This window comes from Mus caroli, unplaced genomic scaffold (genome assembly GCF_978045245.1).
Source record: "Mus caroli unplaced genomic scaffold, Mus_caroli_1 scaffold_13, whole genome shotgun sequence".
Taxonomy (NCBI): Eukaryota; Metazoa; Chordata; class Mammalia; order Rodentia; family Muridae; genus Mus; species Mus caroli.
Window position 1 is genome coordinate 73,255,599 of NW_028227268.1, and position 17,922 is coordinate 73,273,520.

General features: G+C 45.9%; 1 protein-coding gene across 1 annotated transcript in view; it reads right to left on the minus strand.

The window, feature by feature from the left end:
* The window catches only part of Gfpt2 (glutamine--fructose-6-phosphate transaminase 2), a 48,423-nt gene that overhangs the window by 11,289 nt on the left and 19,212 nt on the right, over nt 1–17,922 (minus strand). Inside the window, exons 5-15 of the mRNA XM_021176431.3 lie at nt 16,752–16,810; nt 15,970–16,104; nt 12,419–12,480; nt 9,109–9,188; nt 8,515–8,632; nt 4,290–4,453; nt 3,826–3,921; nt 3,617–3,714; nt 3,203–3,323; nt 710–867; nt 366–480 (exon numbers count right to left, since the gene is read on the minus strand). Of these exons, the coding sequence (XP_021032090.1) occupies nt 366–480; nt 710–867; nt 3,203–3,323; nt 3,617–3,714; nt 3,826–3,921; nt 4,290–4,453; nt 8,515–8,632; nt 9,109–9,188; nt 12,419–12,480; nt 15,970–16,104; nt 16,752–16,810 (1,206 nt within the window). The remainder of the gene's footprint in view (nt 1–365; nt 481–709; nt 868–3,202; nt 3,324–3,616; nt 3,715–3,825; nt 3,922–4,289; nt 4,454–8,514; nt 8,633–9,108; nt 9,189–12,418; nt 12,481–15,969; nt 16,105–16,751; nt 16,811–17,922) is intronic.

The following is a 17,922-nucleotide window of genomic DNA, read 5'->3' on the forward strand; positions in this document are numbered from 1 at the left end:
TATTATTATTGGCAAAAAGCCCTGTTGTTTGTTCCCTTTGAAGAGCTTGACTAACTTTGTTTTAAGGTAAACATCCGCCACTGAAGCCAGATCAGCTTGCTACAGAGGCACGGAGGCAGTCGGGAAAGGAGGGAGCCAGATGAGGTCAGATGCAAAGGTCGGGGAGCTCTGCTGACAACTGAGGCTTTAAATCTTGGCCTAGAAAGATTTGCTGGGCAGGTTTGGGGGGGGGGTTGTGGAGTAGGATTTACCATTGAGTCTGGAGGGGAGTAATTAACAGCATCCTCACATAGAGAGGAGAAAGAGAATGACCCAGAGGAGCTCAATGGATTTGACAATAAAGAACGCCACATTCTGGGACTCACCCGGTAAAGATCTGAGGCCACGGATGATCTCTTGTCTCCTGTTCTGTAGAGAAATTCGATCTTCAGACATCATCAAACCAAACATCACCAGAGAGATGAACTGGCTGGTGTACGCCTGAGGACAAAGGAGGAGGGGGGCTTTAGACAGCTGTCTCAAGGTGTTTAAAGAGATAGGAGAACCGAACAACAGGAAAAAAAGATAGGAAAAAGATATAATGACAAAATGAAGAGATGAGGTGAGGAAGAGAAGGGAGGAGGAGGTGGAGAAGAGCCAGGTGCCATTGCAAGGGTACCCATACCTTCATGCCACCACCCAGGTCCTCCCTGAAGAATGCAACTCCTACCTTCGTGCTGGCCACGCCAATCTCGGGCCCTGCGTTGATGTGGACGCCACAGTCGGTCTCCCGGGAGATGGAGCTACCCACGGTGTTGGTGATGCCCACGGTCAGCGCACCTCGATCCTTACAGTATCGCAGCGCCAGGAGCGTGTCTGCAGTCTCACCTGCAACACGAGAGATGCGGTGAGTGAGCTGTGAGATGCGGTAAGTGCTGCTGTTACAAGCACCCTCTTCTCCCCTACCCCCTTCCTCCTCATTCACCCCTTCTCATCCCACTTGGAAATTCAAAGCCCAGTCCAACCTTTGGGAAAGAAAGCCCTGGTTCAACATCTTTCCTGTTGTTTCTTAGACTGAATCTCGTTACTATTTATATAGCAAGCACTGTCTTAGCCCGTTTCCTTGAATCCTCATGTCAACTCCGTGGGGGGGGGGGGGTTCAGTCCTCATTTCCCTTTAGTCCCTTTAGTCCCTTTAGGCTGAGGAGTTCAGAGAAACACAAACATATCCCCTCCAGGCTGTGCAGCTGCTGGGTACAATTTGCTGAGGTTTAAACAGCGAAAAGCAAGACTGGCCACATGGTGCTTCTCAAATAGAATCTATTTGAAGGAAATATTTCTTGCAACCTCCCAGTGTGGACTCACATATTTTTTGTAATTAGGTCACATCAACAAGTTTATGCAGAAGCCAGCACCAACTCCCTGTTTGTCAATTTTAAAGAAACTCAAAGTGATATGAGGCCGGCCGGCCATGAAATGAAATCTGGTGAATTTCCAACCAGATGGCCAATGCCCTTGGTTGGGCTTAGTTCCTGACCTGTCCCCAAAACTGGTGTCACCAAGTGCTTCCAAGTGGTCTGATTCCCCTCTGCCTTTTTCTCTTTAGACTTCTGAGTGACTCTAAGTCAGCATCAGTTAGAGGCAGGTGGAAAAGAGAAAAATGGTACTACCTGCGTCAGCTTCTATCTCTGACTTTGGTAACTTGTTTACTTAAATCTCTCTTTAAAACCCAGATGAAGACATGGCTCAGTGCTTAAGCACAATGACTGCTCTTCCAAAGGTTCTGAGTTCAATTTCCAGCAACCACATGCTAGCTCACAACCATCTGTAATGGGATCCGATGCCCTCTTCTGTTATGTGTCTGAAGGCCTCAACAGTGTACTCACATATATAAAATAAATAAATCTTAAATAAAACAACAACAACAACAACAAAAAGACCCAACAAAAAACAGATTATGGCTGTCCAGAGACTAGCAGGCTGCCACTACAACATTTTCACATGAAACCTCCCTATTTTTCCTTCTTTATTTTATTTTACTTCCCCTACCCATTCATGAGCTACATTTAAGCTCTGAGGGGAAGGTCAACCCAAAGGCATTTTATTCAGTGTTATGGTGTGTCTGCACTAGTTTTTCCTCAGTTTGTCATCAAATGGAAATGGTATTAAAAATTCAAAATGAAAGCAATATTAAAATCCCCACTCCCTCCCCCCCCCCAAATTAGAATTGTATGGTCAATTTTCAGTTGTCTCTCACTCTGAATTATCTGTGGAGACAGATGACATAATGCTGACATCAGCTTCCTTAGGATCCAGAGGTGGAAACAGGTGAACTGCACACATGGCTGACCCAAGGTTGATGTGGCTGGTAATTTCTAAGGGTAGATATTTCCTTACATGGATGTTCCTACTTTTACAAAGCGTTGGACTTCACCAAAATTGAAACATTTCAAAATCCTTCTTAAATCTCTAGGGGTGACTCCGTGGCCATGGCTCAGCTGGTGTGAAGATGACATCTGGGAAAGGCTCACTCAGCTATGGGAAAGTACTCCTCCCTTGACCAGAACCACGTCTCTCCATGCTACCCCCTGCTGGACAGTGTGGGCACTGCACATAGCTGGCCTAGAGGGCTTGGACACAGCCCACCACCAGCTGACTATAAAGATAGGACTCTCAACCCAGCAGTAGAATTGATTTTTTTTATCCTCTAAATTAAGTACAGAAAACATTTAGGAGCATGTAGGCGAGTGTTCTTGGAAGTGCTAAGAGCCTTAGAATGGCAGGGGAAGCCAAAGGGCAGAGACTCTTAGACCAGGCCAGCTTCTCCTAAGGCACGGAGGAAACTCCCTGTGTGCAGCATTAGCCATGCTGGGGAAGGACTAGGTAGCTCCTTTAAGTCTTCCATGCTCCTGTGAGTAACCTCAGGAACCTCACGAGCTCATTAAGCTAGCCTTGGGTGAAATCTTTTCTTTGGTCTGTCACTGGTACCTATGTGGGATGAAAACATGTTTGGTCACACTTCCCCAGAGAAAGTCACACAACATCATACAGTGTTGCCAGTAACCAACGCTTTGGGGGTTTAAATGACCCGGTGCATGAGAACATGTGTGTCACATAGCCGATGCACAGAGGATTCACTGGAAGAAGAGAGAGGGTGGTGTGTGGAGAAGAGGGTTTGGAGATGAGCCAATGAAAATCTAGCCGTGCTGCCCATCTCCCTTACCTGATTGGCTTATGAAAAAGCAAACATCATCCCTGAACACAGGTGTGTTCCTGTCCAGAAAATCACTGGCAAGTTCAACCATCACAGGCAGCTCAGTCAGTTCCTCTAAGACTTGCCGTGTCTGAAGCCAAATAGAATAGAGACTGAAGTCAGTGATAGCCCTCGTAGGGACACAGGACACCTAGGCGTCTAAGGGTAGTTTGTAACACAGTGCCTGGCTGTCCCAGTAGTGTGGGGACTTTAGCAGGCCATCCTGTTAGAAGAAAGGGCTCAGTACACTTCTCAAGCTGGTTCATGGGGAGGAGAACAAGGTGCTGTTCAAGTTCAAGGACACGACAGCATCACGACCAGCATTTTCGTCTTGACTGCTGGTAATTTCCCAGGACTACCCAAGGTCTGGTGTACTGCACTTACAGCCACAGCGGCATGGTAGCTGGTTCCACAGCCAATCACAATGAGCCTTCGGCATCGTCGGATCTCCTTCAAATGGTCCTTCAAGCCACCCAGGAGCACTGCGGGACACGAGGCAGGGAATTAATGTGAATACATATGACACAATACATTTGACTGCATTCAGTGGAGGAGGGCACAGACAAGGGCTTCTTACTGGGTATGGTGATTACCTGTGTTGGTCTCAAAATTCACCCGACCTCTCATGGTATTAAAAACTGATTCTGGCTGCTCAAAGATCTCCTTCTGCATAAATGCGCTGAAGTTACCTGGTCAGAGAAAGATCAACAAGGTAAGCACCTTTCATTTAGATACATTTTCAGAGCTTTCCTGAAGCAGGAACTGCCTGGTGAAACTTTGTAACTTTTTGCCAAGATGTTGCCGGCATGCCGCATGCCATAGTTCTAATAGTACCCATAAAGCCCCCCACCCCAAAGGTTTTAAAAAGTGTCTGTAGGTGTTTTCCTGTCTGGTGTTATGGGAACAAGTCAGATGGAAGTGGGTCGGACACAGTGACAATCTCCAATTTACACATCAGACCCTGCAACTTTGGGGAGTCAGGAACCCTTCCATCTCTGGCCCCCGAGATAACCTATTCTCCAAGGCAACCACACAGGGACTCTTGGAGGACACCTGCCTTTCATTATTTGCTGCAGTTCCATCTGCAAGGTCTGGATGGCTCGGGAGGGGTCATCACTAGCTGAGCGCTTGACTCGGTGAATGGAGAGTTTCCCATCAGCCACTGCAGCGATATCATCATCTTCTAAGAAGATGACCCGGTTGGTGTGTTCTATGATGGCACTGGAAGGAAGGAGAAGAAGAAGAAAAAAAAAAAAACATCGAAGATCATCTTGCTTTAAACATTTTAAGATTGGTATTTATTCATGTGCTCATGTGTGTGGGATGGGGCAGGAGGGGTGTGAAGGTCAGAGGACCTAATTTACAGGAGTCAGCTCTCTCCTTTAATCGTGTGGGTCTGAGGATCATCTTGGCTACAAGGGCCTGTACCCACTGAGCCATCTCACCCACTCAACACTTGGCTTTTAAAACTCTAGGGTTTATAAAGACAAGCTTCTGTTTATATAATAGAATCTAAGTAATACAGAACACATGATAGAACAATCCCCTTATAAACTCCTAATTATGACTAGCTCTAATCAAGGATCATAAATGGCTCTTGAACCCAAGAGGTGAAAGCTGAGAGAATCTTCACAGTCAATGAGTAGGAATGGTAAGTCTTAAACCTCAGTCTAAACACAAAAGGAGAAATGGTGGAATGGTGTGCACTTTCTGATAGAAGGACGTGCCACCTATGTAGTCTAACCAAAAATCAAGCCTGGGTAAAATCTAGCTTTTAGTTACTTGTTGTCTCAGAGGGATTTTACTCTCAATTGGCACAGCCCAGAGTCACCTGCAAAGGGAGGAAGACCTCACTGAGGGATTGCTCACATCAGATTGGCTGTGGGTGTGTCTAGGGTGTGTGTCTATGAGTGTTAGTAGATAGAGGAGGCTCACCCCACTGTGAGCAGCACCAAACCCTGGGCAGGTAGTCCTGGGCCTGCTAAGCTAGCTAATCATGAGTTGGCAAGTGAGCCACCAAGCAGTATTTCTTCATGGTTTATGCTTGAAGCTCCTGCTTTGACTTCCTGCCCTAACTTTCTTCATTGCTAGATGGTGACCTGGAAGTACAAAATGAAATAAACATTTTCCTTCCCTAAGTTGATTTTAGTCAAGGTATTTGTCCCAGCCCCCAAGTGAAACTAGAACACTTGCCAGTGCTAGTGTACATTATGTTAAATAAACAACACCTAGGAAGCTGGGATATGCAAGCAAAATCCAAAATAGTGCGAAACTTATCAGACATAACCCAGCCCTCCCCCTCTCCTCCCCTCCCCCCCCCCTCTCTCTCTCACACATACGCACACACACACACACACACACACACACACACACACACACATACACACACACCTTTGGAGAAAAACACAGACTCAAAGAGATACTTCAGTTCTATGGCTCTGAGAAGACAGGAGTCTGGTCAGATCCTAGAGGGAAATTTTTTTTATGTATTTAAATGCAATAATGATCTTACCCTACAAAAACAAATAGTAATCTATTAACAGCCATTAGGACCCTTAGCTCAGGATCCAGCTCACCTTTATCTTGTATTAGTCCTAGGCCCCAAGAATACTTAAATAACCTCTCTGAACTCTGTCCCGGGTTCCTACTCTGTAAAACAGGAGCTGGCCACTGTACCATTACCCAGGCTGGAGCAGGGCACTGGGTCTATAATAGAACTTGCTGCTCTTGCCCCAAGAGATCTACATTTGTTTTCAGGTCTTTGGAGGGTTTTTGTTTTCTGTGTATACCGGTATACCCAAAATTCATGTGGTGACATTATTTGCAGGTGGGGTTGATCAGATGACGGGACCATTCATGAATTCAGAGGTTATAACGGAACAGGCGTTGTTATAAAAATTAACTGTCTTGTGACACCTTCACCAGATGCCAGGGGTATACCCTTGGGCTTCCCCATCTCCAGAACCATAAGCTAAGAGAGAGAGAGAGAGAGAGAGAGAGAGAGAGAGAGAGAGAGAGAGAGAGAGAGAGAGAGAGAATATGGAAACCAGAGGACAGCCTTGGGTACCACAGTTCAGGTGCCACCTACCTTTTGTATATGTGTGTAAGTTGTATGTGCATTTGTGTGTTCAAGTGCACATTCCTGTGCACATATAAAGTCTGGGTGTCCTGCTCTATCGGTCTGAACCTTATCCCCTTGAGAGTGGGCTCTCACAGAACCTGGAGCTAGGCTGGTAGCCAGCAAGCCCCAAGGATCCTCCTGCCCCCACCCTCACACTGCTGGGGTTACAGGTACCCAAACAGCCACACCTGGCTTTATTTACATTGAGTACAGGTTCTTCCAGGAAGGGTTCTCTCTCTCTCACTGAGCCCCCACCTTGGCTTTTTTGCTTTGTTGTTGGTTTTAGTATGGTTTGTTTTTGAGACAGGGTCTCAAATTGATGTGAGAGTCTGCAAGTAAGCCAGTTTGGTTAGGTAGTGAGCCCAGGGGATGTGTCTGTCTCAGCCTCTCCAGCACTAGGAGCATGCCACCAAGGTCACCTTTCTTATGGGAGTTCTAGGAGGTCAAACTCTGGTCCTTACACTTGCAAAGGAAACACTTCAGCAATTGAACCATCAGCCCAGCTTTAGAACCATTATTTTAAGTTCCAAAAAAATCTATAAAAACAGGATTTCAACCACAGCATTATATACATAATACATGTTTTGTCGTTCTGTTTTTAGAGACAGGTTAGTCTAACTGTCCTGGAACTTGCTCTGCAGACTAGGCTGGCCTTGAACTCATAGAACTGCCTGCCTGTGCTGGAACTCCTCTCCTCCTTTTCCTCTTCTTCCTTCTCCTCTTTCTCCTCCTTCTCCTCTTCTTCTTGGATTTATCTATTTTATGTATGTGAGCAGAGTGTCACTCTCTTTGGATACGCCAGAAGAGGGCATTGGATCTCATCACAGATGGTTGTGAGCCACCATGTGGTTGCTGAGAATTGAACTCAAGAGCTCTGAAAGAGCAGTCAATACTCTTAACCACTGAGCCATCTCTCACCTCCCTTTTTTTTTTTTTTTTTTTTTTTTGGTTTTTCGAGACAGGGTTTCTCTGTACAGCCCTGGCTGTCCTGGAACTCACTTTGTAGACCAGGCTGGCCTCGAACTCAGAAATCCACCTGCCTTTGCCTCCCGAGTGCTGGGATTAAAGGCGTGCGCCACCACGCCCGGCTTCTCACCTCCCTTAAAAACAATTCTTTACTGCTAATTTGAAATCAAATTCCGAAGCTGGCATGGTAATTCATATCTGCTATCATTTGAGGGACTGAGGCAGGAGGATTGCCATGAGTTTGAGACCAGCTTGAGCTACAGAATGAGGAGACTATCTCAAAATGAAATCACTTTATTCTATTTTTTTAAAGCAATGTTAAGTTTTTCTACCAAAGAATATGGAATCTCTCTTCAAATCTATTCTTGCATCTTGTTATAATCATGTATAGTTTTCTGATTTGGGTTTATTTGTACTGAATTTATTCTGAGAGGTTTTTCTTAAAATGTGGTTGCCGACACTGTAGTGAATAGTCTTGTTTTTTGTCTTGTTCATCAAATGTTAGCTAAGGCTCTGCAGTGCTTAGTCATTTGAGAAGCTTCTAGAAGGAATAAGGTAGGCGGGGTCCCTGCCTGGGCAGCTGATGGTGGGTCGGGTCAATGACTGCTGCATGGGCAAACAATTCCCATGTCTTTATTCTCCGGGAAGCTGCCAGCGCTAGTTCTCACAGCGTGTCAGCTGGCTTTCAAAGTGTATAATTATATGGCCTTCGAACACCATTCCATCTTCCTTCAGGCTCTCATGCCTTTTCTAATTTCAGAAACATCTTTCATGTGTCACTGGCTAAGAGCTCAGTGGTTTCCAGCATTTCTTTGAAATAAAAACTTCAGCAAATTCTAATGCCCAGGCACCACTCACAGGTTATCAAATCTGTTTCCAACAATAGCGCTCTAGTTTTCGCTCACCCCCCTTCTCTGTTCCCCTCTCTTCCCCTACCTGAATTATTCTCTTCCTATGCCTGCAGGTCTCTAAAATGTATGTACTTAGGCAGGCGAGATGGCTTGGTGGTGCTTGCCACCAAGCCTGACAACCTAAGTTCAGTCCCTGGGCCCCACGAGGTAGAAGGAGAGAATCAACGCCTGCAAATTGTCCTGTGTTCTACATTCATGCTCACGCACACGTGCGCACACACACACACACAGGGTCCAGACAGTTATTCTTTAATTCCAGGAAAACAATGGAAATGTTTAGCTACCTTGCATCAGAAGCAAAGAAGAATTCCACAGCTTTATCGCCCACAGCGTGCAGGCAGGTGGAGCTGTCCAGTCTCTTCATCCTAGTCTTGCAGATATTCTTCACATTCTCGATATTGCCTAGTAAACAAAAGAACGGGTAGGCTGCCCTATTTGCATAACACGTGGCAAGGAACCCGCTTTCTTCTTTTGAATATCGTGTGGGAGCAATCTGCAATTTTTAGCTACGGCTGTGCCAGCCAAATCACGCAAAAGCTTCCCAAATAGCTCAGCTGAGCTGAGAGAGCATTTAAATGTCTACAGTGGGCAAGCAATGCAAATGAAAACAAACCAAAGGAACTCAAATCAGGGCATGGATGCCGTGCTCGCCAGCTGCTCTCTATTTCTGTGCAGGTCTCAGAATATTCACAATGAGAGGCTTTTTAAAAAGATGGAGCTAAGTCTCTATTGCATGGACATTGAAACCTGGAGCCACGAGGCAGCTGGGTTCAAGATAGAGTGTTGTGGGTGGTGGTGGTATGTCTGCCTCCAAGCAGAGCCTGCTGCAAGGGGACAGCTACCCTGCAGCCAACTGGTGATGTCCTCAGGAAACTCACATGTCGGATATAAGACGGGGATCTGCTCTGTGGAGAGTTTGTATTTGCTTCGTACCCCGATGAGCAAGGGGCTGCCTCTCCTGTAAGAAGAAGAAGAAGAAGATGTCAAGAGATCCCTCACCTTTGAGACCCCAGGCCAGAAGTACCCTCCAAATCCAGTCTTTTCCCTGAAGCGGGGAAAGTTTAGGTCACACAGAAGGGACACCTTGACCTTGAGATCACATCCTCTGGTTTTGGAGCAGGGACCAATAGGCTGGCATGCAGATGTCAGCTCACTTACCTGTTGCCATCCAACTATCTGACCGATTAGCCTGGTAGCATGCTTTTCCCCACTATTATAAGGCTCTGGGCTCCTGGTTCTCTAAATCCCCACAAGCAGCGAACCCACATGGGTAGGTCTCAGGGGCTGGGAATTTACCATCAGGGGAAGCACTGTAGGTTTCGATACCATAGCTTTCACCTACTGTGTGTCAACTCCCAGATCAGGAGTATTTGCTACCCTACATTTGCCTGAGGAACCCTGTCTTGTGCCTCCTTTTGCAGAGCTCAGCTTTTGCTTCCATGAAACAGACTAGCTGAGTTTTGTGTATGCAGTTGACATTTACAGATTCTACCAGCAATTGAAAATGCAGATAGAAAACACTCCTACGAGCCAAGGTTGGTGGCACAGGCCTATAACCCTCAGGCCTATAACGTGGGGAGGCTGAGAGAGAAGGATTGCATGTTCCTATTTGGGCTACAGACTAAGTTCAGGGTCAGCCTGAACAACTCAGCAAGCTCATGTCTCAACAAAAATAGGTAAAACAAAATAAAACAGGGCTTAGGATCTAGCTCAGTTGCACAGTGTTTGCCTTGTGTGTGCAAGATGTGAGGTTCAATGCCTAGTAATAACACATACACACATGCACACACATGCACCACACACCCACACACATGTAAGAAATTGCATTTGTACTCAACCTGTACAGAGTTCTGCCTGTCATTCCCTAAGGAATACATATGACAACTATTTACAAGATATTTCCATTGTATTAGGTATCAAAAGCAATCTAGATATGATGGAAGAAAATATATAAGTCATACTCAAATACCACTCTATGCTATTTTACACAAGAAACTCGAGTGTCCAAGGATCTCAGTATCTTGGACAGGGTTTAGTTTGTGAACTCCAGAGATACCAAGGAAAGAATGTACTCTATTTTGTGGGCTACAAAAGGCAGGGTCTAACTCTGGACTGAGTAATACTCCACTAAGGGAAACCTAGAATCTTTGACCTGTACAAAAGTGGGTTTCTTCATGAAGGGAACAGTGATATTATGAAGAACTGTCTTCAGGGGATGACAGTAGTGACAAAGGCCTCCTTCCTTTGTGCCCCTCTTTCACCAGCACCGGGCTCTGAGTACCTTGGGATAGAATCTTGAGCAAAGCACTTCCCTGGTTACTATTGCTTTTGGTAATCATGTTGGAGGCATTATGTCATGGCTTTAATGACATCTTACTTTCAAAATGCAATTTTTTTTTTTGCTTTGTCTTATAGAGTATACAGCACTTACATCAAACAACAAGCAGATCACTTTTATAATCCACACTATTTAGATCTCTGTATCTTAGAAGGCAGACATGCAACATTCCAGGACAGTAGTTTCTCACTGCCCTCTGTCCATGCAAGGTACGTACGGTCTTACCACCACCAACAGAGAGCTAGGGAGATGGCTCAACTGTCCAAGTGCTGGGAAGACCTGAGACTGGACTCCCCAAAACCAATCTTAAAACAGGTAGTGCGTATGTCTGTGACCCCAGCGGGGGGGTGTGGGTGGGGGAGGAAAGGCAGGAAGACCAGAAGACAAGACAGGTGGCTCCTCGGAATTCATTGGCCAACCAGCCTACGGCCTAGCTGAATGGGGGAGCTCCAGATTCAATGACAACTTGTCTCAAAAATGAAGGTGAAGGGGCTGGCGTGATGGCTCCATGGTTAACAGCACTTACTGATCATGCATAGGACCTGAGTTTAGTTCCCAGAACCCCTACGACTCTCCATAACTCCAGTTCTAGGAGATCTAATTCCCTCTTCTGACCTCTGTGAATAGCAGGCACACACGTGGTACACATACATATGTGCAAGCAAAACACTCATACACATAAGAGAAGACACCTGCACACATGCACCCTCACGCATACACTGGCACGAATACACACACCACAGACAAGCACACACACACACACACACAGCCTCTAGTGTAAGCCTGAAACTACAAATAGTGAAGCCAACACACACAAGGTCTTCATATACATTCACACCTATGACAATTTAAGAGACCAACAGCAAAATTAAAAAAGAAATTATAACAGCACATCACAACAAAAAGTTAGCTTAAACTTATGAATTGTCAGTTTCTGGAATTTTCCACTGAGTATTTTCGGACCTTGTTTGACCACTGATAGCAGAATCCGTAGACATCACACTTGACACTGCCTGGAGCTAGAGACGGGGCTTCTGTAGCTCACACTAAGGTGCTGCTCTCCTCCAGGATGTCTAACTGACTAACGAGAAGAAAACGCCGAACACATTTTATGAAGAGCACTCGGGCTGTACGTACACCCCTCTTCTCATTCTCGAGATAAGGGACAAAGTTCAGGAGGACTAAGAAAAAGGTGCTTTGGAAGTGCTCTGACTATTTTTTATAATATTTTGTTTTGTCTAAAGCTAATCAGAGACCTTGTCCTGGGTCCAGTGAGGAGGAGGTAGCTCAAATTTTCTCCCCCCGCACAATAATGACAGTTTAAGCATTATAATTGAGTTTAAAGCTACCTGGGTTTCTGAGTAAGTGGCTCCTAGATCTTAGTGTTCAGACCACGTCTCCTTTAAGACGCAGAAACCTCCTAAGATGTCCCATGGGTTGGCCTGGGTGCTCCAACCATCCGTTACAGCCAATTTAGAATAATCAAACTTTATTGCTTCCTCACTGCGCATTCATTTTAAACAGAAATATCACATTATGAGATTTTAAAGGGAGCTTCGAGATTTGATAGAGACCAACTGGTATTTTTTAATTCTATTCTATGATTTTATGAAATTACATTTCAAATGTCAAATTAGACCTGGTCCTGGGGATGGAGGGGTTATGATTAATTCATCTGACTTTCTGGGTAGATAATAGTGACAGTTGTCAAGGGACAGTCTCACTCACTCAGCCTAGGTCTCTTGGGGCCACGTATATATTTCTGAATGGTTTCTTTGTGCCTTTAGCATAAAATCAGCAGCCACAGAGCACCAAGGCCCCTCAGAGCTGGGCTTCCATCAGAGCCTTACCTCGTGGCAACAGCTTCTCCCGGGTAGTGAATACTCTTGAAAACCAGTGCAAAGGCGCCTTCCTGAAAACATAGCAACAAAGGTCTTAAAGGACTGTGCCTTACCCTGACTAGCCAAGCCACTGCAGACCACTGGCCCAGGTAGGTCATTCCAGCCTCTCTTTATGGCAGGTATGGATTGCAGGGGCAGCTTATGGAAGATGATTGTGGTCAGAGGGGAAGCCAGACAGATGGCATCGTGCTTAAGTGCTAAAGGTCTAGCGCTTATGAATTTCACTGTGAACATAATAAGCCAGTGGCTTGTCCAGGCTCCCAAGGAACTCCTGTTAGAGATGCCCAGGTTGGAGTGGTACAGCTGGAACCACAGAGAGTGAGAACCACGGTGGAGACACCCTGCACTGAGCCTCTGAAAGGGACCTGTGCAGGGATCAGCTGAGCAGTCAAAGGGGTTAATCAGCAGAGCTCAAACTGGGATCCAGTTCTGGATCTATCCGTTCCTTTAGTTGGGCAATCATTTCAGTGACCTTCAAGCCTCGTTTTCCTTATCTGTGATCGAGGGGACAGCAATTCTATCTGTATGACTTTGAGGTTCAATTCTAAAGCACTGTAAGTGCTTAGAATGGTGCCCGGACTTTAGATCACTCAGGAGAACTAGATAATTCAACGGTTAATCCTCTTCTCAGTTTGTTAATTCTTTTATCAGTTCTATGGCTGTGACTGCTACTTGCCCCCTGTGCCTCACTTTGCTATTTGTGCAAAGTTAGAGCTAGACTGTAGCTTTCCACATTCAGGGCTGCAAAAAAAATTCCTTTTCTGAGATATGCATGTGTATTTGCCTACATGACTTTATGTGTACTATGTGTGTGCAGTGTCCATAGAGGCCTTAAGAGGGCGACAGAGTTTTTGGAACTGCAGTGACAGGCAATTGTGAGCCTCAACATGGGTGCTGGAAACTGAACGGGATCCTCTGTAAGATCAGTAGGTCATCTTAACCACTCTTCTCGCCAGCTCCCCAAATGTCTGTTTTCATTTTTCCATTGTATGAAATTCTTCATACAAAATTATCCCTTGACTCTGACCAACCTAACTAATTTGCCATGGCCTCGGAAGATCTCACTTGTGTACAACAAGTTATGAATCTGGATTTCCATGTGAAATTCTCAGACTCTGAAATACTGGGTGGAATTCAGAGTCTGTGCAGCCAGGGTGGTACAGCCAATTCATGGACTAAGTCACAGAATTAGTGAGTTCTAGGGATAATGTCACGGGGTCTCAATGGGTTGTTAAGCTGCCTAGGAAGAAGGGGCTTTAGGCAGATCTTGGGTGTCATGATAGGATCCCTGCTTAGCTGAATTTATAATAGCAATGAAGGATAGAACGGAAATATGTTTCCTACTCTCTGTCAAAAAGAGTTCCGTATTGCTTTGGGTAAGAAAAAAAAATCAAAAAATCTAAAGGTAACATTATGGGGAAGAGATTTCTAAAATTCAAAATTATAGAGTGCAGGGGTTGTAGCTCAGTCACAGAGTGCTGCCAGGCCCTGGGTTCTATCCTTAGGATGGCAATGAAGCAAACACAAAACAAAAACTAAAGATGAAAACACTGTGTGGCAATACCTCATCTGTTTACCGTACCTTACAAATTCAGGATACTGTACATTATGTACAACTGACCCTCCATACCTATGGATGCCGATATGGGTGTGGCTCAGTGAGGGAGAGCTTGCAGAGCATGTGTGAGCTTCCGGATTTGCTTTCCAGCATCAGAAAGACAAGGAAAAAAAAAGCTCTGGAAACTTGTTCCATTGCTACTGGTCTGGGCTGTGCATCTAGTCTAGAGTGGAGCATTCAGAATGAGTGTGAGAGTTTGTATATGCTCAACCCAGGGAGTGGCACTATTAGAGGGTGTGGCCCTGTTGGAGTAGGCATGGTCTTGTTGGAGTAGGTATGTCACTGTGGCTTTAAGAGCCTCATCCTAGCTGCCTGGAAGCCAGTATTCTGGTAGCAGCTTTTGGATGAAGATGTAGAACTCTCAGCTCCTCCTGCACCGTGCCTGCCTGGATGCTGCCATGTTTCTACCTTGATGATAATGGACTGAACCTCTGAACCTGTAAGCCAGTCCCAATTAAATGTTGTCCCTATAAGAGTTGCCTTGGTCACGGTGTCTGTACACAGCAGTAAAACCCTAACTAAGACAGTGAGCATGCACAGACTTGTTCTTGTCACTGGTCCCCGGAGTATTCAATGTAGCATAACAACTATCTACATGGTTCCATTGTACTAGGTATTATAAACAATCTAGAGATGATTAAAACACACATGGGGATGAGCACACATTACATACAAATACTATGACAGTTTATGTGAAACTTGATTTGGGTATCTAGTGAAGATCTTGGAACCAGTTCTATACTGGAATTAGTACTTGGTATTCCATATCAAGGTATGACACTGTAGAAGATGCTATGATTTAGAAATTGGTCCTCTAAATTATGGACACCCTCCCCCCCAAAGAGGATGGCATAGATCAAAGGGTTTTGGCAGTAGATTAACTCTGAAAGTGTTCACTGAAGGCTGACATATCTAAAACCACAGTAGTCTCTGATCCAGTGTGTCCCAGATTGAACACTATCTCCAGGATCCGTGGCCTTGGGTGCCATGGTTCCTTGGGGATGGGCTCTGAGATGTATGGATGCCTCTTTGCTGCCTCCCATCTCACACAGGCCTCCTGCTCTGCCTCCTCTAAGAGCGGTTTTCCTCCTCAGACAAGCCTCTAAGCCCCCATGCCTGTTCCCCTGGATGACTCCACCCCTACACCCCTGCCCCTGTGTCTATTCATCTTTGAGAGTAGCTGTTCTGGAATCTAACTGTTCCATGTGCCACTAGTTTCTCTTGCTGACTGTCCTGGGCCACTCCCTTCAACAGTTCCCTGTGCTCTGGTCCCCTCTCTCATAAAACCACAGTCTTCTTTGGGAACGAAGAACATCTCTTGTCCCACAGCTGTCTCTATGCACTCTGCATAACTTAGAAATCTATTCCCATGTACTCTATGAATGAACATCCCCTTCCCTCCCTCCCTCCCTCCCTCCCTCCCTCCCTCCCTCCCTCCCCCCTTCCTTTACCATTTCCATTCTGTAATCAATTGTGGACATTTCTTCCCTTGACTGTTTTACTGACAAGAAAGAGAGACTACAATTCTAAGTCTGCAATATCAGTCTAATTCGTCTGATTAGCACAAAACAATGCATACGATTCAACTTTAGACAGGACACCATGAACCGAGACAGGTAAGTTCACACATGCGCACAACCCATGGTTGTAAAAATCATAGATTAGAAGGCCAACCACCATCTCAGCGGGGCTAAAATGAAGTAAACGTTTTTTTTTTGATACCCAGACCCCAAGCCGGGCTTTCTCCAGATTCCACAGGAATGTAACATCGTAAGTACATGCTATGGACGAACTATCTTCCACCCTCAGGACCTTGTGCAAATTTGTACAAGTGCTTATGAAAAATAAAGGTGTGTTTCGACAGATGCGACCCATAACTCACCAACTGCTGAATGACTCTTTCGACCAATGTGGAAAACGTTATGTCCTCAGTCTCTCTGTTGTCAAACACATATTTAATCAGCTTGGCGATGGTCTCTGTGTCTGTTTCTGACTCAAACTCGTAGCCTTTGCTTTCCTGGAATAAGGGGTTACACGCAGGGTGACAGATTTTGGTCATTGTGCAATGCTGGTGGGGCCAACTCCCTCTAGTCCCTCAAGATATGACTTAAGGCATAACTTGAAGGCAAATAAGCAAAACTGGGAAGGGACAAGAAATGTCTGCCAGAAGCCAGCAGCCAAACACCTCTGAGTCACCCTCTTATTCCCAGAGACCATCCCTCCTCAGGAGTCTGTCTTCACTGTTAATCTGGACATTGCAACACAGCAGCAATGATGATAAAATATGTTGACTCACTCACATCCCAAGTCACACCATACTGCAGACACTCACCGTCCGCCTCCCCACCCCACGGTCCGCATGGTGTCGGAGTCGGTGTGTCACATAGCACAAGCTACTCTGTGAAACCTAGCACATGTTATTTTGATTCTCTAAAACCACAGCAGCCCTCAAGATAAACACGAACGCCCTGCTATCTCCCGGACAAGGTCTGAGCACAGTGGCTGAGCTGAGGCTAAGGCTCACGCTAGGGGTTGTGACATGGCCCGGTTTGCGTCTCACTCAGTTCCTGGGCTGGTCACTGAGGGGAAACAGGCTAGGTGAAAGTGTCAGGGGCATGATCGGGGCTGAATCAGACTGGGTTTGCCCGAGGGGAAGCCCCTTACCAGAAACTTCCTTAGATCCTTGTAATTAGTGATGATCCCGTTGTGGATGACAACAAATTCTGCAAGGAGAAGAGGAATGAGCGCTCAAAATGAACTGCGAGGAAGTTCAAGCTGGATGCTACAGGAGTGAAGACTGGAAACTCTTCCCCGAGACGGGTGGTAATCGGGTTCCATTTGCAGGGCTTAAGACTGATGTTTACCGTGACTTGGGCTTACCTGTCAGTGATGAGCACCCAGCCCCTGACCGTGCATAGAACTCTGCCACTGGATATTAAAAAGGCTTCCAGCTTCCACAATTATTTATGTCAAATGAAGGATTAATCTCTCGTTATCCACAAATATTTCCAGACATTCCCAACCGTCTTTAGTTCTTTCTCCTTTTTAAATAAATCATTTTATTTTGTGCGTATGGGTATTTTTCCTGCGTGCCTATCTGTGGACCACATGCATGCCTGGGGCCTCTGGAAGCCAAAAGAGAACATCAGATGCCCTGGAACTAGAATCAGCCAGTTCTGAGCAGCTATGCAGGTGCTGGGAATTGAACCTGGGTCCTCTGGAAGAGTGGCTGCTGCTCTTGCTCTGAGCTGCCGACTCATCTCTCCTGCACTAAGCTTTAGTTCTTAAAGGGGAGTCACAAATTGGAAGTTTATAGATGGTGTGTGTGTGTGTGTGTGTGTGTGTGTGTGTGTGTGTGTGTGTGTGTTGGGAGTGCATGTGTACAGGCCATGACATATGTGTGAAAATTGGGGACAACCATCTGGAGTTGGTTCTCCCTCCCACCCTTATGTATGTTCCAGGGCTTGAACTTGGCTCATCGGAATTTCACAGTGGGAGCTTTTGCAAGCTGACGCATCTGGCAGGCCCCTCTACCTTAGTTTTTTGAGCCAGGGGCCTTCACAGAACCTAGAGTTCATTGACTTGGCTGGCCTGCCTGGCCAGTGAGCTTGAGGGATCCTCAAGGCTCTGTCTCCCAGCCCTGGGATTACAAGCATGTGCAGCAGCACCCAACATAGGTGCTGGGATGCAGTCCCAGTCCTTGGGCTTGTATGTCAGGCTCTTTGCCACCTGAGCCAACTCTGCAGCCCTTTGTAAAAATCCCGTTTCCTTTGCTCTGATGTCTCCTTGGAAGCAGCAGGCATCCTTAGATTGGGTCTGTACTAATAGACTCTAT